Source organism: Platichthys flesus, chromosome 15 (assembly GCF_949316205.1).
Source record: "Platichthys flesus chromosome 15, fPlaFle2.1, whole genome shotgun sequence".
Taxonomy (NCBI): domain Eukaryota; kingdom Metazoa; phylum Chordata; class Actinopteri; order Pleuronectiformes; family Pleuronectidae; genus Platichthys; species Platichthys flesus.
Window position 1 is genome coordinate 1,026,533 of NC_084959.1, and position 26,977 is coordinate 1,053,509.

Genomic DNA, 26,977 nt, shown 5'->3' on the forward strand with positions numbered 1-26,977 from the left:
TTATACAACTTCATTTAATGAGGCGACATGAAGTCGTACAGAAACTGACTCTGGATAAAGTTACTGATTCATTTATGACTTGTTCTCTGAAGTGAAGTCTCAGACATGAATTCACGCTGTGACCTCAGGGAAATATCTTTTATAGTTCACGACAAATTGTCTCTCACATTAAAATATATTTAAGTGAATGCATAGAAGGGATTTGCTTCTATGCAGACCATCAGCTGTTTCAGACTTTTACCTTCTTTTCCTCTTCATCACGTCCCTGTGGCTGTGAAGAGGAGGAGGTTGGACAGAACAAGGAACAGGAATGTGATGAGCAGAGTTCGATACCCTGATCTTGGCCCTGGCGTGGTTGCGTGCTGCCGTAGTGCTCTTGAGCAGGCGGTGCAGCTTCCCGTCCCGTTGGCCTCCAGCCAGCCGCCGCCATTACTCCTCGTCACTGACAACACTTAGAGACACAAGAAAACAAACAGGCTCTGGCCCGTGTCCTCATGAAGAACAGAGCGTGTCCATCTGTCTGCTGGGACCCATGTGGCGTCCTGGCACCGAGCGCTGCCTCTAATCTACCATGAGACCAAAATACCTCTTCCTCCATCAGATGCTGCGGCTGGGAGGCGAGAGCCGGGTTTCACCGAGGCTGACGGTGGAGGGAGACCCCCCCCCGTCCATCCCTCCATCCTCGTATCTGTGTCTGCAGACGTGATGTCCCAGCAGGCCGAGGTTTCTCTGACTCACGCTTTGTGCTCCAGCTAAAAACATCTCGACACACATTCTCCTGGTCGCCGACTCGCTCGCTCTAATCGGCTGAGCTCCGCCCTGCCGGGGGAACAGCCGGGTTTCCTCCCTCTGCTGACAGGAATGATTTCCTCGACGCGCTGATAAGAGCTCGACTGAGGAGAACACACAAAATGCCTCGTAGTAGAAAAGGCTGCTGCTCTGATGTGAGGATTAGTCGTTTCTATTGGTTGTGAAGTGATGAGCATGATTTCCCTGGAAGGCGGATCAGACGGGTCGGACAATGGCAGCTGGTCGGCGAGCGTGCCCGTGTTGGCAGCTCGGGGGTGTGAATGGACCTGGATGAGGCTGTGACACAAACAGTCTGGATGAAGGACTCCTAGCTGCAGGATCGTACGTGAAGAAGAACTGTTTGTACAACACACGAGTATTAATCTGATGTTGTGTTCACGGTCCCACGTAACCTTTGACCTCTGACCACTACGATCTGAACTCCAGACTTAAATCCAAGTGAACGTTTGAGGAAACTGTCTCGAGGTTTTCACGAGCGTTGGATTCACGGACAGACTGAAAACAAGACGCCTCAAGTCGTCCTGAAGAAACAGACGAAGAAGAACAGAAGCGTCACGTGACTCTTCCGCTCTGAAGACCAGTTTCATGGAGCCGGCGTGAAGCAGCCGCTCGCTCCTCTGGGAAATCTGAAATAAGCTGCTCTGGCTCCGGGAGTCAATGTGGGCGGATCCTTTAGCCACAGAGCAGCGAGTGGGCGGAGCCACTCAAAGATTAAAGTATCTGAAATCAGCTTTTGTTCTTCTCATCGAGAGTAAGAGTCTCAGCCGCTTCTATTCACTCGTTTACACTCTAAAATATGAACTACTGAGTTGTGAGACTCATGATAGTAATTGTTTACACAGTTAAACCATCAGAGACGTGACTCGGACAGTTTGACGCCTCGGTGCTCACAGGAATCAGACTGAGATCCACCTCCATGCGTCTGGATGCACTTCAGGAGACGATGTTTTCACCTCTGTTGGTTTGTTTGTTCATCTGTCGTACGGAGAATCTCTGAACTCGCTGGACGGATGTGGTTTGAGTCCGAACTCTTTACATTCTGGTGCAGATCGGGCGACGGATCCTGGATCAGTTTCTAATCTCTTTGACATTATGAGACGTTGTTTTCACAGATTTCACAGAATCGTTCCTGGACCTTGATAAAATAATCCGGTGTTTTTAGAGGACGGATGATTTGAGTGTGAGAGAGTTGGTGGAAAGTGGTGGTGGGGGGGGGGGGTTGTATAACATTTGGTGGATGTTTCAGTGAAAACCCAACATATGAACACCATATCAGAACAGAGGTACACAGGGATTCATCTCCTGGGGACCATGATTGTTTATATTAAATCCTGGTGAGATATTTCAGTCCGGACTGAACTGGACAAATCGTCCCTGGAACCAAAGTCTCTGGTGAAATGAAGATGGATCTTTAATGATCACATTAGTGAATCCTTCTCTGCAGCGCTCGTCTTGGTTCAATGTGGAGTTTCGTGTTTCCGTTCAGTTTGGAGCTGTCACATCACAACCTGTCAATCAATCAATACAACAGTGAACATGGAAAATAAAGCAATGACTTGTTTCATTAATAATCTCGTTCTTTTCTCTTTCTCTCTTCCATGTGTCCTTCTTCCTGCGCTGCCGTCTGATCTCTCAGGTAAGAACATGTAACACGTCTGTGCTTTAACACGCATGTAGATCTGAGTCTGATCTGAAGGTGAAAACCAGTATACCAGTCAAACTCAGGCTGTGGAACAGAAACTCTGTGTGACACGAATGTTTCATGTGAGCTACAGCAACAATGAGAGTTTTCAAATTTCCCCTGAGCAGAAATGTGATGGGTTAAAAAGAGAAGAGGGAGAAAATCATAAATCCTCCAGACGAGGTGATGATGAGATTTTCAGATGAAAAGAAAAAGGTTTAGTTAATAGAGAGTGAAACTCGATGCTGTTCTCAGATCTGATGATCAGCTTCTCACTTCTAATCTTGAAACTAAATACTTTGGATTCAAAGGTTTTCAGTTCGTTTCTTCATTTGAAGGAAACCGATTTAAAACAGATTTAAAATAGATGTTTGTATCTCAATGATCAGCAGTGATTAAAATGAATCTTTGGTTTCAGTCCTATATGAAAAGAATCAAACTGGAATAGTTCATCTCATGATCTTGTTGTCTCTCAGTGGTAGTGGAGTATTTCACAGCGTGGTCTCAGAACCCGGAGTCCTGAGCTGTGGGCTGATCTCTGAACATGCGTGGGTGAAGTGTCTGGACGTGAAGGAGCTTTGACACGTCTCAGACTCTGCACTCGATGATGTGATTGTTGAGTTTCTCAGACGGTTGTGAGTCTCACTCCAGCCTCTGACCTTTCCACCAACACTCCTTCCATTCGGCTTCACGCTGTTTCTTTCACACCTGAGCCTTCAGCTCTCTGCGGAGGTCGAACACTTCTCACAGATCTGAAGTCCTTCCTGCTGCTCTCTGCTCGGAGACGTTGTCCTCATTGGCTCCGAGCGTCCGTCCTGCAGGGACTTAGAGAGCTTGGTGTTGAAGTGGTATCGAACCAGTGGACACGTCTGTGGCTTTGGAGGCGGCAGGCGTGTTGATTATCTCCAGGAGGAGCCGATTCTTAAAGGTCCAGTCCACTGATGGGGGGGGGGGGGGGGGGTCTGTAGAAAATAGATGGGACACAAAGAAAGAGAAATCGACCCTGTGTGGACGAGGTACTGGGAAACCTCCACATCACTCCCACAGGAGCTTCCAGGACCTCTCCTGAATCCAGAGACATTCACACGGAGCTGCTTCCTCTCTGCAGATGAGTTCTACTCTTTTCATAACAGAGGAGATCCAGATGTGAACCTCTACGTTTCTCTATGATCCGGGTTCGACCCCCATGTGCAGAACAACCGGGTGTTAAACTCGAATGTTACAGCCTCTCGGCCTCGGGTCTCGATCTGATGATGGCGTCCTCTCCTCAGCTGGTCTCTGTTGTTCTTCTCTGCAGCGGCGGTCGAACCATAAACAACCATAACTGAGTTAAACGGGAGGCGTGAATCGATACGGCCAATCAATGACCTGCACTCGGCTGTAAAGAGAGGGGGGAGGGGCTAATGGTTTGATGGTCTCCAGTCTCCACCGGTGAATTGAACCAGTTCACATTCAAAAGGAACTTTACTTAAATGACTAATGAGACAAAGTCGCTCTCGCACCTCGAGGTCGAGCAGATGAACTCCAGCTGAGCCCGGTAATTAGAGAGAGGGTGAAGCAGGTGGTGCTGCCCATCTCAGTGTGTGTGTGTCTGTGTGTGTGTGTGTGTGTGTGTGTCAGTGTCACAGCTCCTCAGTTTAATTACAGCTCTTCACCGTGTGAATCTCTTCAGGACGACGTGAAGACGAGCGAACACCTCGATCAGATTTCTGTTCTTTTTCTCATTAAATCATATTTACATGTTGAATCTGTGAGAAACACATGAAAAGATAAAACATGTTTTTGGCTCATTTGCTGCCATCTTATCAGCTAGTGGACAAAAATAGTTTACACCCACCTCGCGTCTCTGCCAGTCGACACACAAACACACACACAAACACAACCACACACAGACACACACAAACATATTTAACTGAGGTAACTTGTTTCTTGTAATTTTCCTTTCACGTCACAATTAACAGAAGGAAAAACTCATTTAAATACATCTAGTGGCTGTTAGAGGAACTGCATCCCACAACAACAAGTTGGAATCAAAAACCAAAACAACGACCTAATAAAGAATCTGTTCATGATTTAAAAATGAATGTGTTGTTTGAGTTCAGAGAGTTTTAAAAGACAAACCAACTCTTTGTGAGTTTCATGGGATTTGTTGACGTGTAGAAAAAGTCAGAATAAGGTCAGACATTAAAAAACACTTAAGTTTGAGTCGAGACCTAAATCCTGAAACTTCCTCAGAGATCCCTGTTGATGTTTTTAATCTGAACTGGGATCAGCTTCAAGTTTGAAAACCCTGAGCTCCGAGGACAGATCAGCTCCTGTGTTAGAGTCTGAGATCAGAACAGAGCTCGTGTGTGAGGAGTGAAGATGGAATGAGGACGGATGCATGAAGATGAAACATGATTCTCAAACACATTAATAATGATGTTGATTCTCAAACAGCTCAGGTGCGTCTGTTCAACCAGAGCCTGAAGAGGGAGAGAGCAATCCTGTTAGAACAGAAGAAACATTCCACCTCTGCTGTTTCCATATGTAGCTGCCTCCCACTCACACACACACACAGACACACACACACACACACACACACACACACACACACACACACACACACACACACACTGTGTTCTACCTGCAGACAGATACAGTGAGTACAGGTTTCCATCGTTTTTTATCATAAAACCGTCCAGATGCTTTTATTTAAAACACAGGTTTTATCTGAACATTATTACATCACTATGATGAATAATAATAATAATGATGATAATCTCACAGTTCTACCACTTTATTCTGAAATATTACAATTATTCTTGTAATATAAAGAGTTTTTCTTGTAGTAGTACGACTCTATAGTTATTAATTTACCATTTTTATTCACAAGTTTTTCTCACGTTAGATCTTAATTCTCATAATATCAGATATTTAAAATAATGAAATAACACTATAATAATATAGTGGCTCTAGTACTCGTCGTATTTGTGTGTTTATTTATATGTCATTTGTTAAAGATTTTGAAAGATAAGATTTGAGCTTCGTGAAGATTCTTCCCAAAAGTCCCTTGAAACGACCGTTTCCTTTGTCCAACATTCTCTCTCTCTCTTTCACTCGTTCTTTCTCTCTCTCTCTCTCTCTCTCTCTCTCTCTTTCTCTCTTGCACTCTCACCGTCAACAGAACGTTTAGTTTGCTCTTAAATTTCCATTCGTCACTCCGTGTTCATGCAGCGAGAAGATTTCCCACAGGATACCAGACATTTCATTCTGGCAAATAGGACAAATCTCACAAATCAAACAGTCCAGCAGGAATGTACACACACAGACACACAGAGAGACACACAAAGACACACACACACAGAGAGAGACACACACACACACACACACACAGTTTATTGTTCAGCTGATCTCATCTCTGTCTGTAAACTTTCTGGAATCTCGTTCACTGTGTCAGAGAAAAAACGACTTTATTTTCCTCATGGCAACTTCTGAGGTTATAGGCTGTGTGTGTGTGTGTGTGTGTGTGTGTGTGTGTGTGTGTGTGTGTGTGTGTGTGTGTGTGTGTGTGTGTGTGTGTGTGTGTGTGTGTGTGTGTGTGTGTGTGTGTGTGTGTGTGTGTGTGTGTGTGTGTGTGTGTGTGTGTGTGTGTGTGTGTGTGTGTGTGTGTGTATGTGTGGGTAGCAGTGGCTCTCTGGAGCATGACATCATCTCAGTGGGTGTTTGCACGGAGTCGACTTCTCGTTGGTGCAGCAGCAGTCACATGATGGATCCACCGGGACCGTCCGACACATGAAACACACAAACCAGCTGTGACGGACGTGTGTCCACTGTCCTCAGATCAGTTCAGTGTCACATCAGGAAGCTGATCAGCTGGGAACACGCCCCCTGCACGTGCTCGAAGCCGGAGGTCATGGATCACAGTTGTTTAGAGTCTTTAAAACTGGGCAGGTATTAATTCCTGAGTGTTGAACCTTCATGGTGTGTGTGTGTGTGGGGGGGGATCAGCTGTTCTCCTCTCGCTCCAGATAAACCTGATGAACATGTTAATTCACATGTGTTTGAATTCGCTCTTCTCTCTGCGGCGTGGGAGCGTGTTCATCCACATGTCCTATGACCTACTTCACATTCAGGGTGTGTGTCTGTGTGCCTGTGTGTTTGATGTTGTGGTGTGTGGGTCACTTTGGCACTTTGCCGTCCGTCCTCACATTCACACCGGAAATTAGATGAAGAGAGAGAGAGAGAGGACGAGGGAGGTGGAGCAGGCAAATGGAGTGTGTGTTTGAAATGGAGAGAGAAAGAGAGAGAGAGAGATGGAGGCAGGATGAAAGCCTTGTTGGCCGAGAGACCGAGCCAACATCACAGAGGTGTGTGTGTCTGTGTGTGTCTGTGTGTGTCTGTGTGTGTGTGTGTGTGTTGGAGGTGCTGCCTGAGGAGCAGCTGAATGAACACACACTGTATTTTCTGTTGGTTGTTTCCTGATCTGAAGTTTTCATCTGATCTGTTAGTTCTGGTTCTACGTTGTGATTCAGGGACTAAAGAATTCTGACATATGTACACCTACGTGGGCGGAGTCTACCTGTACTTGACTCTGATTGGTTTGTTGGTGGTGGTGGGAGGGGGGGGGATTATTCAGTCTTTTTATCCAGTCTGTTTCATCGCTTTCACACACACACACACACACACACACACACACACACACACACATTTTGAAGTATAAGATCTCTATGCAGTAGAAACAGTTGAATGATGATTATCATTAGATTTTCTCCAGATACAATCATAAGGAACCAGAATCACCATAAACATGAAGTCACTTCCTGTTGCTGTGTGGTCGGCGGCTCCTTCCTGCTGGACTCCTTCACACCGGGCTTTGTGCGCCCGACAGGGACACAATGGACTTCCTGTGGCCGTTGAGCCTCGGCCCGCTCTGCACCAATCAGAGCGCAGCGCCGACCAACACAGCGTCCAGCACAATGCTGAGCCGTTGCCATGTGAGCGGAGGACGAGTGTAAACAGGAGAGAGAGCAGGGGATGTTTGGACGAGCGAGGTGTGGGGGGGGGCTGAAAACAAACAGGCAAACGTACTTTTCTCTGAACAGAAAGTTTGTTGATTCTGACCCGGTGTGAACCAGAGGCAGGAGGACATGGACTTCACATGTTCTCCTCAGTCCGTGTTTCCTCCTGCTAACGGCTTCTCTGGAGCTTCTCTCCAGCTTCTCTTCAGCTTCTCTTCAGCTTCTCTTCAGCTTCTCTGGAGCTTCTCTCCAGCTTCTCTTCAGCTTCTCTTCAGCTTCTCTTCAGCTTCTCTTCAGCTTCTCCTCAGCTTCTCTCCAGCTTCTCTCCAGCTTCTCTCCAGCTTCTCTCCAGCTTCTCTCCAGCTTCTCTTCAGCTTCTCTCCAGCTTCTCTTCAGCTTCTCTTCAGCTTCTCTCCAGAATCAAACTGCTGCAGTTTCCTGAACTTCTCCTGAAACTCGTGGCTGCAGCAGAATCTGAACCAGACGTCACAGTGAACTCATCAGTGACTGGTTCTGGAATAATGAACCCTCGTCTTCACTGCTGTCCCCGAGGCTCGAGCTGTGTGTGTGTGTGTCACTGATAGCTCTCTTGCTGAGTCTGTGTTAAACCAGAGTCCTCACACACACACACACACACACACACACACACACACACACACACACACACACTTGTATACAATACTACACTCTGGTTCTCGTCCCTAGAAAGCTGATTAGGCCAAAGTGTGCAAGGACCAAGGAAAGGATGCTTGAGGGTGTGTGGGTTGTGTGTTGTGTGTTTTGTGTGTGTGTGAGTCCCCCTTCAGGGTCCAGAGCAACTAAAACAAAACTCTGCTGACGTCCGTCTGTAACTTTATGTCTCGCTCCACAGACGCTGTGTTCGACTTCTATGAAAAACAAAACTTTGAAAAGTACTGAACTGACCCTTAATGAACTTTGTGGATGTTATTAAACTCAGAACCTTCTGGGCAGTAGAGGTTCTGGATTCTTGTGGATCCGGTTCTTTTCTCAGAAGAAAGTCAAACTGTTTTTTTCTGCCCTGAAACGACCTTGCGTGGTTTGTACGTATTGTTTTCGGGCGATTGAAGGACGAGCAGCTTCCAGACACAGCAAGGATTTCATTTGTCTCTTGTTTTGTAAAAAACAAAAACAAATTGACGAGGACAGACAGTGAGACAAGCGTCTCAGGCCTGATCCCGGCCGTTTGTCCACAGACACGTCTCAGCTCCGTCTGCTCAGGGAGGTTTTCAGTCTGGAGCCTGAAAGAAGAAGTGAAAGTTGTTATTTAGGGAACGAAGGTAATTTCCTTTTTCTCCCAGTCTCACTTTGTTTGTGAAAGTTACAACTTCTTCTTTGTTTGATTCCTTCTGGTTTGTGGAGGAGACGTAAACATGTTTAACTGTCGGTTTGTTGGAGGGAGAAGTTTCTCCAGAACTCAGTTTGTTGCAGCTCCAGGAAACTTCTTTGTTTTATTGTTCGGCTTCTTTCTGTCTCGGGGCAGTTCTGTGTCCGTGATTCAGAAATCATAATTCTTTAAACGTGAGCTGTCGCTGTGTTTGTGAAGTTCTTCTTCTCTTCTTCTTCAGACTCTTTCAAACTGAGCAGCAGCTGATTCACACTCTTCAGAGACTCACAGGAGTTTCTCACCAGATTCTCGAGCCCTGATGGAAAATGTGTCCTCGGTAATGTCCCTGACTCGGCAGCATCTGGTTTAGAGAGATAACTCCTCGTCTTTCCATCTGCTGGAGACGTTATTAGCTGCGAGCGCAGGACGGCAGCGGAGACGTGTGATTGGACGACATGTCGGGAAGTCTGGACCAAGACTCAGACTCGTGTTTCATGTCGGTGCTGAATCGTTTCTCTGGACGTGTGCAGACGCAGAATCACAGACGAGTCACAGACAAAGCTCAGAACAATCGTTTCCAGGACAAAAGCTTCTTCTGCACAAGATAAAAAATTCTCATTGAAAACGCTCGATCATCGTCTGATCGTCGCGTGTGAGTGAGATAACGTGATTCTATGTCTCTGTCTCTGTGTGTGTTTGTGTCTTTCTGTGTGTGTGTGTGTCTTTGTCTGTCTCTCTGTGTGTGTGCGTTTGTGAAAACAATAGAACATTGTTTGTAATATTTATATAATCCAGCTTCAGTTCATTTCAACAGAAACAAGCTGAAGCAGAAGCAGCATGTGAACCTTCATGTTTGTGACTGAACAGACTAAACAAAGATGGACGACGTGATATCGATGTTCTGTCCACACGCATGTTCGACCAATGGAGTGAGACGCTGTCCGTCTTTATTTACGATCTCTGGGCCTAACACTCATGTTGTAGCATCTTGAACGTGTGGATGTGAGGATCTGGTTCCTGGTTCCGTTACATTAAATGATCCCGACTTTCTCTCTCGTCTAAATGAATCTTAAAACTTTTTAAGGCTAGTAAAACCTTTGTGAAACTTTCTCTAGTAGAATGAACACAGTTTTTTCTTCTTCTTCCACCGTCGTCTATGGTTTTGACTTTATATGTCACAAGTTGGTTTGTGAGCTGCTGATTGGCTCAGTTTGACATCGTGTCCGGCGCCATCTTGATTTTCTGAACCCAGAAGGAACCATATATGGAAGACAGGGGGCGGAGCCTGACTGTGAGATGGGGGACACGTACCCCTGCGCCCATTGGATGGTTCTAGCTGTCCATCACACTGTGGTATCCCCCCCCCCCCTACACACGGTGCTTTATGGTCTGTTTGACTCTAGATGGCTGTGACGCCTGTTTCCTGAAACTTACCCACAATCCTCTGTCCTCGTGTCCGACGGCCTCATTGCTTTCACATGAAGTCACTGTGAACGTTCCTCAGTGTGTAGATCACGCTCCGTTCTCCGACCACAAACCAGTCAGAGCCAGCACACTTAAACCCCCCCCCCCCCGGTTCTGTTGGACCCGGCCCAGAATGCACTCTGTCTGCGTGCGTCTGTCCTCGCTGCTTTCTGTCTGTATTTACACTCGCTCGGTTCTGTCTGTCTCTCTAACCCACATGTTTGTCTTCCCCCCCGGCCGTTGGGAAACGGGGGGGGGGGGGGGGGGGGGGGGGGCAGAGTCTGATTCCGGATAACAGACGTCGTGTCTGCGTTCGATCAGACTCTGATCCAGAACCAGTGTTTCTACACTTTGGCCTTTTATTAACTTCCTGCTCCTGGATCCAGATCAGCTTCGTCTGTTTCACATCAAACTTCAGCTTCTGTCGATTCTGAGTCAAAGCTCCGATCTGCATCTGCAACAAGTTACTGACACGACTCAACACAATCTCACACACACACACACACACACACACACACACACTCTCACACACACACACCTCCTTGTCTTTGCAGTTTGATGCTAAATCACTTTTCTAATCGTTTTACATTTCACTCTCTGAACAGAGTCGACCTCGTGGTGCGTTCAGGTTCCTCTGGTAAACTGCCCTTCAGCTCAGAGGAAAGTGCTGACTCGTCTTTGTCTCTGTCCTCTGTGGTCCCCCCCCCCCCCCCCCCCCCTTCCCCCTCGAGCAGCTGGAGCAGGATCCAGTCATCCTCTCCCTCGGCTGCAGATCCTGAAGAGACACATGAGTGTTGATGTTTCCATCTTCAGAACCAGTTCTCTGTTTCTGCTGGTTCACACTCTTTGGTGAATTAAGTCCAGTTTCTTTAAACATCACATTCCAGCAGATAAACAGAGACTGAGAACCAATCAGCTCTCGACCAATCAGCTTGACAGGAACTACCGAAATGACAGAGTTGTATGTTAATGTCCCATCTGCTGACATAGAGGAGGCAGGTTATGGACTGTTCTGCAGCCAGCCACCAGGGGGCGACTGAGATGTTCTAGCTTTAAATGACAAATACATGATTAAACATATGAGATGAAAACACACAATAAAAATAAATTATGTTTATAAAACAACGATCTTAAACATAAATAAAATACAACTTGATCACTTTAAATCATAAAAATATGAAATGGAATAAAAACAAACTAACAGTAAAATGTAGAAATAAAACAATAGATCAAATCCACCTCCTCCCATCAGCCACAGGCTCAAACGCTGCGGTTAAAAGGTGTGTGTGTCTCTGTGTGTGTGTGTCTCTGTGTGTGCATTTGTGATGCCCCCCCCCCTTCCTTCCTCTAACATCCCTCAGGTCACTAACTGCTGTTGTGAAGATAACGATGGGGGATGTTGCCCGGTTGCCATGGTGACCCTTCCCATGGGCTGTCAGTGTGTGTGTGTGTGGGGGGGGGGGGGGTGGTATGTCGGCACGGCGATGATCCCACTATCAGGAGATGGACAAAATAACAGAAACGAGCATGAATCTGTCTGAGTCCACGTCTCAGACAGATTCATATTCATGCTGCTCTTCTCTTTCTGCTCCTGAGCACAGATCCAGGATCTGCTTCGCTCCAACATCCTGGTTCTGAACAGGATTTAAACTGACCTCAGATCTGGGCTGTTAGTAAATCAAACTTTCAAATCCACTCCGTCAGTTTCCTGTTGGTTCTAGTTACAGATTTTGGGTTTTTAGTTTGAAATAACTGAGACACTGTGTGTGTGTGTGTGTGTGTGTGTGTGTGTGTGTGTGTGTGTGTGTGTGTGTGTGTGTGTGTGTGTGTGTGTGTGTGTGTGTGTGTGTGTGTGTGTGTGTGTGTGTGTGTGTGTGTGTGTGTGTGTGTGTGTGTGTGTGTGTGTGTGTGTGTGTCCGTCAGGATGTATTAACTACGCCTTCATCTGCATATTCATGAGGAGCTGCGTCCTGATTGGACAGAAGAGGCTTGTCTTCACACCTCCTGATTAGTTGATTATCTGAGTTTCAGTCTGTCATCGTTACTCTTCGTCTTTAATTCTCCTGCCGACAGTCTGTTCTTCATCGCTCCCTCCTCCTCTTCCTCCTCTTCCTCCTCTTCCTCTTCCTTTTTATTCATCGTTTCCTCTTTCGTGTCATTTCTTCCTCGGACCTCAAACCTCGTCATCATCACGCTCCTCCATCTTTTATTTCTCTTCCTTCCTTCTGTCTTTTTCACCCCTTCACACACACATGCACAACCACTCACTCACACTGACACACACACTCACACACACACACACACACACACACACAGCTGTTTCTAGGTCACGGAGGTTTTATATGAATAATAAACAGCTGTCTGCTTTAAAGAGAATTATTTATAGAGACTGAAGTGAGTAAGTGAGCATCACCCCAGCTCTCTCTCTCTCTCTCTCTCTCTCTCTCTCTCTCCACTCAGCCTAAACACTTCCTCTTTTTCTTCTCCTCCTCTTTTCTCTGGAGTTTTCATTATCTGTCGTCTTTATCTCCTGATTCTGTTGGTGTGTTGTGATGCTGCTGCTGCAGCTGTCATTAAACTAATACAAGTGACTGAGTGGTTGTCGTTATAGTATAAATATAAGTAGTAGTAGTAGATTTTTAATATGGGATTATCACAGCGGCTTCTTACACCAGATCATTTTCCCGACTGGGGAATCAAACCAACCACTGGAGGAACGACGGCCACTTGAGCCACAGCCTCTGTGTGTGTGTGTGTGTGTGGGGGGGGGGATTACCAGATGACCTCATGTCTCAGCCTGAAGCCCCTCCCCCTGCCCCCCCGCTGACCTCCCTCCATGTTTTCTGTCGAGTCACCCCTTCCTCTCAAACCTCTCTCTCTCTCTTCTCACCTGCGTCCTCAACGTTCTCCCATCGTCCTCCTTACGTCTGGTTTCAAAGATCCTCTCGTGCTTGAGGCTCATTCAGGAACATCTGGTTCTGTTCTGGGACTCGTGTTGGTTCTGTCCCCTGGTCAGAACTGGTTTGTGTTTCTCAGGTGGTGCTGGTTCCTCGTCTGAACTCGGCGTCACACTCTGGCTCTCGGTCTCTAGTAAAGTTCTTCATTTCAGAGGCCCTGGATTATGACCTGTTCCTGAAGGTTCCAGAGGTTCTGGAACCTGGAACGTTTCCTTCAGCCTCTGACAATGTCCTCTCATAATCTGAGACCCACTGGTTTCTAACAGCAGCTCACAAACCAGTGGGTCTTCAAATGATCGATTCTCCTGACTCTGCAGTAATAATGTGACTTCTCTCTTATGTGTCAGGGTTTTTATTAAAAACAATAATTCACGCTGGACTTTTATAATCTGTGGTTTAAACCCTGATAGATTAGAGGACATTTCTTTAACCTCAATCCCAGCAGCCATTTGATTATATGAAGAACAGAAATCCTCTCTGCTGATTCAATGGAGCTTTAAATGAATAAATATCTTTACAGGTAGAGATTGAACTTCCTCTCACTTCTGTCCCCAGAGACATGAATATCATAAAACACGTCCTCTGATAAAACAAAGTCATTTAGATTCTCTTCTTCTTGCTGCTTCTTTCTTCCTCCTGACGACATTTGATCACTTTATAAAATCTGATGTTTTACAATATGAAGGATTTGAGAATATAAAGCAGGGATTCACCTTGACCCATAAATCGAAAAGCTGCAGTGCATCAATCATAATAATACTTAATCTACATATGACCAATATTTATCTGAAGTGTTTCATATTTCTAACTCCAGACGTTCTGTTGAGTTTATTCTGACCTTCAGGTCGTTGGAGTTGTATTATTAATATTCAGGTTATTGTTGATTGAACAGTTTTAATCTGAGCTGAACTCTAATCTCGTGTCACCTTCGAGGTCAGAGGTCAATATCTGGGTTAATGCAGCGAGGAGACACAATGAGGAAATTACATCTGTTGTGTCGCACACAAAGAAATGTGTGTGTTTGTGCGCATAGTAATTATATTTAAATAACAAGTGATTATACAATAACGAAGATGATTAACATGAACTTTGCTGATCTCTCTCTCTCTCTCGCTCTCGCTCTCTCTCTCTCTCTCTCTCTCTCTCTCTCTCTCTCCCTCTCTCTCTCTCTCAGGGCCTTGTTTACATACGAGGACGAGAGTAATGATTTGACACTTTTCGCGTCAGGAGGTGAGTCCACTCGTCCCCTCACACGTGTTGGACGTTACATTTTAGAGATCATCCTTGTTCTAAACTCCCTCTCTCTCTCTCCCTCTCTCTCTCTCTCTGACTCTGAAGTGGGAGGCGGCCTCCCGGAGATCACGCTGACCTTCGACCATGGGAAAGTGATGTACGGCTTCTGCAGCCTGAAGGAGCCGAGCGCCGCTCTGCCACGATACATCCTCATCAACTGGGTGAGTCGGAGGGTCGGGGGGAGGGGGGAGGGGAGTTCACACACACACACACACACACACACATTGAAGTGTCCTCAGGCGGGAGAGGGGGGGGTCACACTGCGTTTTTATCTCTATCTAATGAGAATAAACCAGAGTAACGGCTGCTGCAGCCGTGAAAGCTGCTGACCAATCAGAGCAGAGTCTTCCAGCTGGCCAATCAGAGCAGACTGGAGAGCGTGGCCTAGGTGATAGAGCGGGTGTTCTGCAACAAGAGGGTTGCTGGTTCGAATCCCACTCTTTCCCCCCTGCAAGCCTAAGTTTCTTTGGCAAAGATACTGAACCCCTAAAATGGCCCCTCATAAATGTTGAGTGTTCTAAAGATGTAAGTCGCTCTGGACAAAATGACATGTGATGTAAAGACTGGGTTGTATCGTGGGGGGGGGTCCTTAAAGAGACAGTGTATGAGACAGCAGCTGAAAGGAGGAGTTGCAGCGATGAGCAAAAAGACGAGTTCAGTCATAACACAAATTCTGTTTCACAAAATGAATGACACGAAGTCAAAGTGTCCCAGCTCCTCTCACGTCTCCAGCTGAGGCTCATCAGACTCATGATGAGGCGGCTCAGCGTTTTTATTGAGAGATAATTTACCATGAACTCTGATGACGTGTGTTTCTTTCTGTCTCTAATTGCCTCTGGCTGCGTTTTGTTGTGTTGCTCTGAATGAGCTGTGATTGCCGAGTCGTCTCCGGCTCGTCCCAACACAACTGTCTCACTCGGCGGCCGCGCTGAACAAAGACTCTAATGTGGACGAACCCGGGGACACAACACACAGAACTTCTCTCCTCTTTCTTTTCATGTCCCTGCTAACCCGCCTCGCTCCTCTGCAGGTGGGGGAAGACGTGCCGGACGCCAGGAAGTGCGCCTGCGCCAGCCACGTGGCCACCGTCGCAGAATTCCTCCAGGTCAGAGAATCACTGCTGCTCTCACACTCAATGATCAAACTCTGTTTACTCCTTCAATCTGTCACCTGACGTGTTCCAGACATCACAAAGGATTTATTACGACTTCCTGCAGGTGGCTTTCAACAGATAGATTTCATTTGGTTGATCCTAGTCCGTGTCCTTCACGATATGATCCCACTGACCAGGTGTCATGTTTTAGTTCATCAGTTTATTAATTATGTAAAACAACCGATGAGTTCAGATCTGAGCAGAAACGACTGTGACGTGATTTAGATTTCAATTCTCCCTGAAAAATGAAGCTGCAGAGCGTTAAACCTGTGGGAGGATCAAGAGAGAGAGAGAGTGTGTGTGTGTGTGTGTGTGTGTGTGTGTGTGTGTGTGTGTGTGTGTGTGTGTGTGTGTGTGTGTGTGTGTGTGTGTGTGTGTGTGTGTGTGTGTGTGTGTGTGTGTGTGTGTGTGTGTGTGTGTGTGTGTGTGTGTGTGTTCATGACTAATACCTCCACTTTTTAAAGTAATCTCTCTGAGCTGGATGACAATCCTCTCCCCCATCACGAGTGTGTGTGTGTGTGTGTGTGTGTCTCACACCTGTACCTCGTGGCTCAGTGTATTTATGGATTTGTAGAGAAGATAAAAAGATGAAGATCAAAGATCGAGATTTTTCTGCTAAAAGCTCAAGTGCGTGTGTGTGAGTGGGGGTTTGTGTGTGTGTGGGTTGTGTGTGTGGGTGTGTGTGTGTTGAAGTATCATTAATCGAAGTGGCAGTTCTTCCTCCCACACTGCCTCGACCCTTTAGTGTATAAACACACACACCCACGCACACACTCATACATCATTGTGTGCTTCAAACAAACGTGTCCATCAGAGGAATAAGTCTTTAATCCTTCGATCAGAGCAACGATCAGCAAACGTTAGAAACAACACTTTATATTATTGATCATAATCGATCTGAATGTTGTGATGGAACGTGTTTGTGTGTCTCAGGGCGTGGACGTCATCATCAACGCCAGCAGCCTGGAGGACATCGACCCGTCGGCCATCGGGCAGCGGCTGACCAACGGGGGGGTAGTGGTGGCCAGTCCGGTCCTGAGCCGCCTGAAGACCAGAGAGGACGAGCACGGAGACGTGGTGCTGACACACACACACACACACACACACACACACACACACACACTATATATAAAATAAGAGAAACTTTAAATCACAGACAGAACATTTTGGTGGAAACTCTTTTCATCTGCAAAAGTAATTTACACACAGACCCTAACTCTCTCTTTCTCTCTCTCTCTCTCCCTCTCTCTCTCTCCTCTCTCTCTCTCTCTCTCTCTCTCTCTCTCCCTCTCTCTCTCTCTCTCTCTCTCACTCTCTCTCTCTCTCTCTCTCTCTCTCTCTCTCTCTCTTTCTGCTGATGCATGGGAACAGTTTACGAGAAAACCAACGCAGAGGTGGAAATGAAGAAAATCAATCGAGAGGAGTTTTGGGAGCAGGCCAAGGTATGTGAGGATGATGAAGAGGAGGATGAGGGAGGAAACAGGAAAAGAATGGAAGGAAACCAGGAGGGAGGAGTTTTAATCCTGCAGTATTGCTCCATGTGCCCTTGGGCAAGACACCGAGCGAGATGACGAAGCTGTAAAAACATATTTGTTGAGCTGCAGCTCCAGAAGGTTTAACTTGTGTGTCTGTTGGCAGCGGGAGGAGGAGCTGAGGAAGGAGGAGGAGCGTAAGAAGCTGGCGGAGGAGCGTCAGCGTTTCGAGGAGGAGCGGATGGAGCTGGAGAGGAAGGAGCAGGAGAGCCGCGAGCAGAGGTACCGAGAGAGGGAGCTTCAGATCGAGGATCACAGGTGAGGAGGTCGAAGGTCGGAGCTTGATAGTGTCTTCAGCGTCTGAACCATCATCTGTGAATAAAGATGGAGGACGATGAGATGAGGTTTTTATTTTCCTCCTCACGAGTGGAAGGTGGACTGAGCGCCACCTAGTGGTCGGCCCGTCCTTGAGGTGTTGATAAAGTTCATGTTGATTCTTTTCTCAGAACTTTTTTTCGTGTGTGGAAACAGGAAGAAGCTGCTGGAGGAGGAAGAGGCCAAAGAGCGGCTGAAGAACCAGGAGAAGATGGTGAGTCTCAGTTTGAATCACACTTCACTTCCAACACAGTCAAAGAGCCGGAGTTTGTCCTGTGTGTTGTTCAGCTGATTGTGTTGCGTCTGCTCAGCGACGCATCACTTCCTGTGGATACGGCGTTTCCTTCTCGTTCCACTGAGACGCCAAAATAAAACCAATTAATATGTCTACGGGGTTCAAGTCTGTAGAGAGCGATTTACACTGTGTGTGTGTTTGTGTGTGTGTGTCTGTGTGTGTGTTGTCGTGTCACAGCTGTTCTTATTTTGCCGGAGGATTTCAATTAGTGCGTGAGGACCAACAACTGAGGCTCATCATCATTACAGAATCTGAGAGGATGGAGTTGTAATCTGACTCTGGAGCAGCAAGTTTCTCTCATCGTCAGTTTGAAGAAACCGTTTGTTTCAGATTCTTTTTCAACATTTATGAACAGCTTTTATAAAGAGATGTTAGACAATCAGGTCAAACTAATATGAAGTTATTAATGTGTCAGAGGAACAGGAGTCACTTCTCTGATTGTCTGTGAACATCAGGACTTTGTGGTTTGACCTGAAGTCGCTCGATGCTTCAACGTCAATGTTTCGTGTTTTCTTTTCTGATCCATATCTAATCTCCTCGGTCGTGACCTTTGAACCTGCTGCGCTTACACAAACACACGGAAACCAGAGCTTCAGAAAATCTGCAGTTTGTGAAAATCTCTTGTTTTGAACGAGAGGCTCAAACTCAGCAAAGTATCTGCATTAGTGGGAAAAAAATGAAAATCTATCTAATAAAAACTGTTTGATTTAATAAAAGTAAAGAAAAAAATTTAGTTTAATAATGTTTTGAACAAAATGAGACATCTGAAATAAAAGATCAGAATGTTAACATCAAAATATCTGTGAGAAAATGTGATTTAAAGAAAATCTTTAGTTTCTGTTTCTCCTGAACAGTTTGACCTCACCTGGAAAAAGTCTCTGTCGCCCCCTGCTGGTGGTGATGTGTAAAGACTCCTTCAGCTCGGTGCTGATTCATGATTTGATCTGTTTCACTCCATCTGAATTATTTTATCCCTGTTGGATTCTTTAATCTTTGTAATAATCAGATGATGTTTTGTGTTCAGGCAGCGGAGGCGAGCCTCGAGGACCTGAACCTGGACAAGAAGGAGACGGAGGTGGAGGTGAGAACTGAGGACACAGGTCCAGACAGAAAAATGAGACAAGAGACTGTGACGTATGAAAACAATAAGAAACGTGTCCGAACCCTGATGTTTGATCTGTGCTCGTCTCCAGGAGGCGAAGGCCATCATCGCCCAGCGCTCAGGAAACCCCCGGGAGTTCTTCAAGCAGAAGGAACGAGCCATGACCATCAGCGTGGACACCTCGCCCGTCTCCGTCCACAGACCCGGTAAGAACTTTAGTGTCCCTCTGGGGTCAGGTCATTAAAATGAGACCAAAACTGATTATTATAGATTTATATTATAATTATAATTCATGACATTCATTACGTCCTCGTTCTTATAAACAGGTTTAATCTTCACAAACTGCGTCTTTAACTGTGATTCATCAAAAAAAGACTCCAGGTTCACACGTCTGAGCTGTGATTGGACGGTTTCTGTCCTTTAACCTGAATTCTGTCAGAACAACTTTTAAAACAACAAGAAAGTATCTGACAATCTAACGTTGCTGTTGTTTTCATATGAGAATCCAACAAAACCTATTTTTCATGTTATGAAAGTTTCTTTGAATTTCTTTGAGACGTTTTGAGTTTTTATTTGACGTGATTTCAATCTCGATGTTTTAAATGAGTTTCAGTTTGAGACTAATCTCGTGAATCACGATAATATTTAACGAGCTCCTTCTCGACCTGTTGTTCCTCTGTTCACCTGTCACGTGTTCCAGCTGAAACACTAACAAACAGGTGAAAACCTAACTTATCAAACAGGAAGCAGGAGGCTTGTCTCCCGTCTCAATCCGGGGTTTTAAACCTCTTAGAGACATTTTTCCACTTGAAGGAGAAAGAATCAGAATTCGTCTCCTCAGCGTCTCTTCTGGGGAAGAGAAGGATTTCTTCAGTCGACACTAACACTTCTCTTTCTCTCTCTTTCTCTCTCTCACCTCTGCACTCATGTTTGTCTTCACCTCCTCATCCCTCTCTCCTCCTCTCTCTCCTCTTTCTCTCTTTCTTCTTGCTCTCTTCACTCCTTATCTTTGATTTCTCCCACAATCCTCTCTGTTTTCCTTCTGGCACTAAACATCTTTTGCCCTCTGACCTCTCTCTCTCTTTCTCTCTCTCTCTGTCTCTCTCTCGTTTATTTTCCGTCTGTCTTGTCGTCTTGTCTCGTCCATCTTCCCACATCGTTTCTGTCCTGGTGCGTCGCTTTGTGTCTTTGTCCTACGTGTGTGTGTGTGTGTGTGTGTCCCTGTCGTCCTGACCGTGTCCAGGCCGGTTGGACAGCCCGTTCTTGAAGCAGCAGCACAGTCCCTGCAGTCCGCCGCGGGGCCCCTCCCCCCTCCGCACGCCGCCTCACGCACGGACGCAGCACGCCGCTGCAGCCGGTAGGTACAGCACTTAACCGATAAACCACAGAAGAAGAAGAAGAAGAGGAGGAGGAGGAGTAAACAGAGGAAGGCCAGCCGGACGTTAGAACCTGAATCTTCTCCTCAGACATGAACAGTGATCGAGGAGGAACAGTCGTCGTCGTACTCTCTGACTTCGTCTCGTTTTTATGATGACGAGTTTTTGACTCTGATCTGAAACCAGGAAATCGTGTTGAATCCAAACCTAACGGCTCTCGGGCGCAAATTAATCACGTGAAGTTATTTTAAAACACAATCATCAAGTTTGATCCGTCTGCTCCCACGGAGGAGGTCTATGACCTATGCTGCAGCCAGCCACCAGGGGGAGATTGGGGGAACTTTGGCTTCACTTTTGGAAGCTGTCATGTCGGCCATCTTTATTGACAGTCTGAGATTTTACAGAACATTAACAACATGAAAATGTATTTTATATATTTAGATTATTAGACGTCACCTTCTTATAACCATCTTTGCTGAGCAGCTAACAGCTAACGGGCTAAAAGCTAACAGGCTAACAGCTAACAGGCTAACAGGCCAACAGCTAGCAGGCTAACACGTTAACGAGCTGAGGTCCCTAATAAAACCATGAGGCTGTTTGTTGTTTTGTGTGATCGATGTTGTGTCGTCGTCTTTTAGCTGTCGTCCGCTCTGCTGCAGATGTTTATAAATGTTTCTTCTTTCATGATGTTTGATGATTTTACATTTTTAATTAATAATGCATGTGATTCTTCTGGGATTTAGAGCTGAAACTAGAATCTCACCTCCGACCTTTTCTGATCCTCTATCTCATGCTTCGGATCCTGGACCCAACACACACACACACACACTAACACACACACCACAACACAAACACTAACACACACACCACACCACACCACAACACACACACACCCTCCTCCTGTCGACCCTCCTGTGAGTGTTTGTGTTACGACGTCGCTGTTTGTCGTCTGTGGAGTCGATGTCGTCGTCACTGAGTTTAAAAAACAGGACGTTTTGGTTCATTAATTATTTAACGCTGAGTTAATTTAAAAAACACTTTCTGCCAATAACAACTGAATTTAAAACTTTGTTGTTTTCTAACACTGAATTTTTTTTTTTGTAATTCTCAGTCTGCTTTTCTTTGCTGTGACGTTGTTGTCTCGAACATAATCGGTGAATAAATTCAGAACCAAACAGAACTCAGGTCCCTCGAGCTTCTGCTCCAGACACCGGGCGGCAGAGGAAACGATCACATGATCAACGAGTAGAAACAAACAGCAGCGATGAAGCTAATGAGTGAAACCGTCCAGATGTGTGTGTTAGTGCATGTGTGTAGCTCCTACAACGTGTTCTCTGAATAAAATATTTCTGTAATCCATCCTTCCTTTCAGGTTATTGTCCAGATTCATGTTTGAGCTAAATTCTATATAACATTCACCTTAAAAGGACATTTGGTTCAAATGTAAATGTTGTTTATTGTCTGTCTGGTCGTAAAAACCTGGTTTGACCCTCGGAGGTTTCCGTCCACCGGGGATTTGATCTCCTTCCTAACGACCATTTCTATTAAAACCAATAAAAAAAGAATCTGAATGAAGTCATCGTGAAACGTGACGATTTCCTGTGGATGTGTGTTTTTTTCTGGATGTAGTTTTCGTTCCGTGTTCGTGACTCGTCCGTGTTGTGTTGACGTAGAATTCACGACTCTATTGTTTGAGTCTAGTTCTTGTTGGATTGTGTCAGTGATGTAATTTACAGAAAAAGCAATGACTTGACCCATGAGCAGGTTTGTATGATGCGTTCAGTTTGAGCTTCAGGCTTCAACCGACATGCATCAGATTTCACAACATTCTGCAACGTGCACACGGTGTTTACACGTCACTCTGTGGGAGAGTGTCAGCGAGCGTCACGCTTTGAGCACGCGATGCTAATGCTAACCTCAGTTTCCAAACCTGACAGCAAACATACAGCTGCTGGACGAGCTTTTAGTTTTTCACGTGTTTGGTCATAAATGAAAACACTGAACAAATAAGAGAAGTTGTAAAGATTCATCGTCTCTGGAAACAAAGAAGAAATAAACCAAGATTCACTGAACTGAACCAGATTGTTACTCAGGGAAAAGTTTCACAATAAAAGCCCTGTTAGAAACGGAGGGTTTGTGTGGGCTGACACTCTGGAGGGCTTTTAATTTGAAACTGTTAGTTATACTTCTCTAACAGATTAGAGAGAGATAAAGTCCACTGCTCCTATTTGAGTAAAATCAGTGGAACTACAGTAACTCACTGCTCTTCTATTATTTATATATTTAACTGAACATCTGAATCATTTCTGAACCAAAAGTTATAAGAATTTAAAGTTGGAACAAGTTTCTTCAGATTGTTCCTCGAGTCTTGGTTTCTATTTCCTGACGGTTTTATCTGAGGCAGTTTTGATCTGAAGATGTTTTCTAGTCTTGATGAAACTCGAAGCTCGTTGCAGAACAGTTTCATATCCACACACATTCACACAGTGAATCCATGTGCAGCACTTTCTCTCTGAGAAGATGTGTCCTCCCCCTTCTCACTGCAGAACGGGGAAGACGGGGATCGAACCGCCGACAACAAGTCCCACATCTCCACAGTGCATCCGAGTCTCTGATTGTGTGTTTGTTGGTTTATTGTTGTGATGTTGTGTGTTAATGTGTTGAAGTAACTCGTGATGTGACTGGTGGTTAAACTTCCCAGTAGTCTTATTACAGCTGATCTAGTTCAGTTTGTTTTCATTAAAAAACAATATGAACTGATGAGGACTCATGAAAACACAGATGTTCACGAGTCACTTTATTTCTGAAACATCTGGACTCTCATCAGCTCGTCTTTGTCACTTCAACACATCTGGTTCACCGGTTTGATGTGTTGCTTGTTGCACGTGGATGACGTTGTGTTGTTGTTCCGCTCTGTTCCTCCAGGGGACGATGACCACGAAGCGAGCACAGAGCAGAACATGGCCGCCGGGTCGCCCATCCCCAGAATCATCACCACAGCCATCAAAGAGGATCTGAGCCGAGAGGAGGAGGATGAGAGAGACGTGTGGGGTGAGAGTCCATGACACGCTGAGTGGTAACCTGTTTAGAAGGGGAGGAGCTTAGTCAGCCTCAGAACTAAAGTAAATCTTATTCTATTGAAATCAATATGTTTTATCGATGTTATTTTATTATCAATTAAAACCTCCAGGAAGTTTGAGTGAACTCTCGGGAAACAGACTTTTCAATTACTAACATTTTTTTTTTATATCTTCTTGATATTTATGTGCATTTGTTTACATCAAACAAAGATTATCAAACTTTTATCTGCAATTAAATTTCCCTTCAAATATTTCCCACAACTCAAATAAATGTATCCTCTGCAAAAAAAGACACATTTGAACAATTCAGTAATATTAGACCCACAAATAAGAATAATATAAAGTGTAAGACGTTGAGCACCGATCACAGAACCCTGAGGGACTCCTCAGGTGATCCTCCTGGATCTGAACACCAGATCTTCAGAAGGTTTCACGTCTTGTCCCGTTAATCTTTCTTATTCACTGGATGTGAAACTGTGTAATTGGACAAAACGACAACACAAACACTAAACAGATCTAATTAGTGTGTATTTTTCTTGCCGTCACCAGACCCGGCCCCGAAGCGGGACCCGAAGCCGGCGGTGCAGGAGTCCCCGTCCTCGAAGCCGGTGCAGAGCGTCGCCCCTCAGGCCCGCGACTCCTCCGGCTTCAACGTGTGGGAATCTGGGACGGACCGACTGGTCAACCTGTGGGACAGCAGCTGCGACCCCCCCACCGACCCCACCCAGACCTCCCAGTCCTCCAACCTGGTGGACCTGATGGCCGGTGACAACGTCCTGCCCAGTGCCGCCGCCGCCAGCCGGCCTCAGCCCCTCCTCAGCTTTGACGAGATGATCGACGGCTCCTTCTGCTCGGGCCCCGGGGCCGAGGACGACCCGTCCAGTCTGGTGGACGTGACCAGCTCGGACCAGATGACCCTCAGCTACCAGCATGCACTGCAGCATGTGTCCGAGGGGGGGCAGCAGGCGGATGACGGACAGCTCCTGATGACCAATGGGGAGATGCTGCTGAAAGAAGGGACGCAGGTCAGACACGTCGAGGTTCAGCTGCAGCAGATTCAGTCTCAGATTCTGTCTTTTCATTGGTTAAAGTTTCTCCCTCTCGATTGGCTCATGTAGGCGAGCGAGGGATACTTCAGCCAATCACAGGAGGACGAATTTGGCCAATCAGAGGAATCCTCAGCCAAACCAGTGCCGGTCTTTTATAACAAGCCACCAGGTGAGATACTTCAAAATAAAAGAACAGGATGTTAATACTCAGACAAATAAATGTAAATAGATATAAGATAAATAAGATGTATGAAATGTTTCCACGTCTTTAGATTAAAATCACTTTCCATTCAAAAATGTAAATAATACAGAAGAAAACTATTAAAAAAACAAATCAAATGTGTGTGTGTGTGTGTGTGTGTGTGTGTTTTCAGAGATTGACATTACGTGCTGGGACACAGATCCCGTGGTCGATGAAGACGACGACTAACCGACCAATCGCACGCCGCCCGTCGGACCAAGAGGAAGTAGGAAGTTCGTGAAGAAATCTTTTCTAGAAAAAAAAGAAAACAAACAAATAATAGCAAGTTCTGCATCAAACTACTTGTGTATAATCTTTTAGAGAAACGAAACAGTAGCCACAGAAAAAGACGTTTGATTTAAAAAGTTCGCGGCTCAGTTCTGTTTTATTTTCTGTGTTTGTTATTTTATTTATTTGTTTTTTCTTCTTCTTTTTTTTTCGCTATGCAGATGTCACCGCTCCGGGGACGTTTGTTTTGTGTACATGATTAACGACACGTTAACGTAGCGCACTGCTGCAGAGTAGAGACGAGGGCGGCGAGTGTGACGGCGACACACACACCAGCTCTGTAGTGCTTTAATAACACATTATACAACTAATACAACGCATCATTACAGCTCCTGTGTTCCTCCTCTTCACTCCCTCTTTCTTTGCGCTCCTCTTTTTCACCTCCCCCCCTTCCTCCCTCCAACACTTAGCAAGTCACTTAATCTTGTATTTATCGCTAAAAGAAGCAGAAAAGAACACGGTGGAATCTTTTATTTATTCTGGTGTATCTGAAACTCCTGAATCACGTCAGCCTGTGGCTCCCTGTCGACCTTTTTCACTCCTTTTGTATGATTTTACGACTGAATTCAAGATTAAATGGCTTGTGAATCCTCCTCAGTGCACGTTCTGTTCTTCCTCCGCCTCCACCTCCACAAGCCCAAGCTTCTCCACATGTTCAGGAACGTTTCTGTTCTTTATGTAAAAGGATAAAGATAGAGAAACAAGGATTCTTCTGATTTACAAAATAAAAGCATCAGTGTCTCACCCACTTAGATCCTGGATGATGGAGGAAGAAACATTTATTCTGATTATTATAATAATTCATTTGTATAATGACATCATATTAAAGTAGAGCTGACGATTGTGAAGCTTCTAGTTGATGTGATGAAGAAATCCTCATCATCCTCACACAGTTCACACCTCCACCACTAGATGGCGTCACCGTATCTCCTTTAGACTCTGTCACATCCTGTCCTCGTGTTTCTGTTCATAATTAATAACGATTCCGAGGAAGCATCTCCACCACCTCATGTCTGTTACTGTCAGTAACCATCTTCTAAACAGATCTCCCATGATGCAACTCTCACAAACGTGGCCTCAGAACCGTACTTTGGTCTTTTTCCTTCTCAATCTGACGTTAAGTCTAAACTCAGGATGAAAGAGTTAGAACGAGACGTTCTCATGAAGCCAGACGTCTTCACATGTCTCCTCCTCCATCTCGCTGTCATCACCTGGACCTTCAGGGTCGTTTGGATCTGATCCTCGAGTCCTCGTCACTCATCGCGTCTTCATCACCGGAGACTTCAGGAGCTGCAGTTTGTCCTTCAGCTTCAAGGTCTCATGTTAAACAGAGATTCTTCATTTCAGTCAAATTAAACTCTGATTCCTAACTCGAATTAATTAACAACTGATATCTGACATGTTGAACCTGAACCTGCAGCTCCTACAGAACTTCTCTTCGTGCAGAATCAACCTGCAAATGTGTTTGAACTTTCAAAAACTGAATCTGGTTGATGCACAAGAAGTTGGAGTTAAAGTTTCTGTCTTTTGTGTAAAATATTGTTCACATGATAAATACTAAAATCACTGCATTTAATATAAAGTAATATGATGTAACGCTGACTTCCAGTTTCCCTTGTTTCACATGAAACTACACTTAGGTGAAATATAACAATAGTTATTATGATTATACTGTCAGTGTTATAACAACACAACTGAACCATCTGATGGTGTCGTCAGTTTTACGTTGCGTGTTTGTACGATCGTCTTTTCTCTGCTGACCGGATGATGAAAGTCAATCAACTCGTGCTGGAAATTACATTATATATAATAAAATATGATATAATATGTCATCTTTTAATGAAGAAACAGGATCAGCTGACTGATTGAACTGAACTGAATCTATTTGTCTTTGAACCTTTGACCATGAATCACTTCACTGCTCGTTCCTGATCCCACAGAAACATTAGAAAATAGAAATTCAATCCAATCAGGGCAACGTGTTGGAGCAGCCCAG

At 45.3% G+C, this 26,977-nt stretch overlaps 1 protein-coding gene across 4 annotated transcripts in view; it reads left to right on the forward strand.

Moving 5' to 3' along the window:
- The window catches only part of dbn1 (drebrin 1), a 48,626-nt gene extending 23,052 nt beyond the window's left edge, over nucleotides 1-25,574 (forward strand). Inside the window, exons 2-15 of one of the 4 annotated variants that reach the window (XM_062405910.1) lie at nucleotides 14,432-14,487; nucleotides 14,596-14,711; nucleotides 15,581-15,655; nucleotides 16,637-16,778; nucleotides 17,066-17,145; nucleotides 17,342-17,493; nucleotides 17,707-17,764; nucleotides 18,870-18,926; nucleotides 19,039-19,153; nucleotides 20,191-20,304; nucleotides 23,249-23,374; nucleotides 23,953-24,428; nucleotides 24,522-24,621; nucleotides 24,827-25,574. In XM_062405910.1, the coding sequence (XP_062261894.1) occupies nucleotides 14,432-14,487; nucleotides 14,596-14,711; nucleotides 15,581-15,655; nucleotides 16,637-16,778; nucleotides 17,066-17,145; nucleotides 17,342-17,493; nucleotides 17,707-17,764; nucleotides 18,870-18,926; nucleotides 19,039-19,153; nucleotides 20,191-20,304; nucleotides 23,249-23,374; nucleotides 23,953-24,428; nucleotides 24,522-24,621; nucleotides 24,827-24,882 (1,723 nt within the window). In that variant the 3' untranslated portion in view covers nucleotides 24,883-25,574. The remainder of the gene's footprint in view (nucleotides 1-14,431; nucleotides 14,488-14,595; nucleotides 14,712-15,580; nucleotides 15,656-16,636; nucleotides 16,779-17,065; nucleotides 17,146-17,341; nucleotides 17,494-17,706; nucleotides 17,765-18,869; nucleotides 18,927-19,038; nucleotides 19,154-20,190; nucleotides 20,305-23,248; nucleotides 23,375-23,952; nucleotides 24,429-24,521; nucleotides 24,622-24,826) is intronic. The other 3 variants (XM_062405911.1, XM_062405912.1, XM_062405914.1) reach the window with 3 other exon arrangements.
- The last annotated feature ends 1,403 nt before the right edge of the window (nucleotides 25,575-26,977 follow it).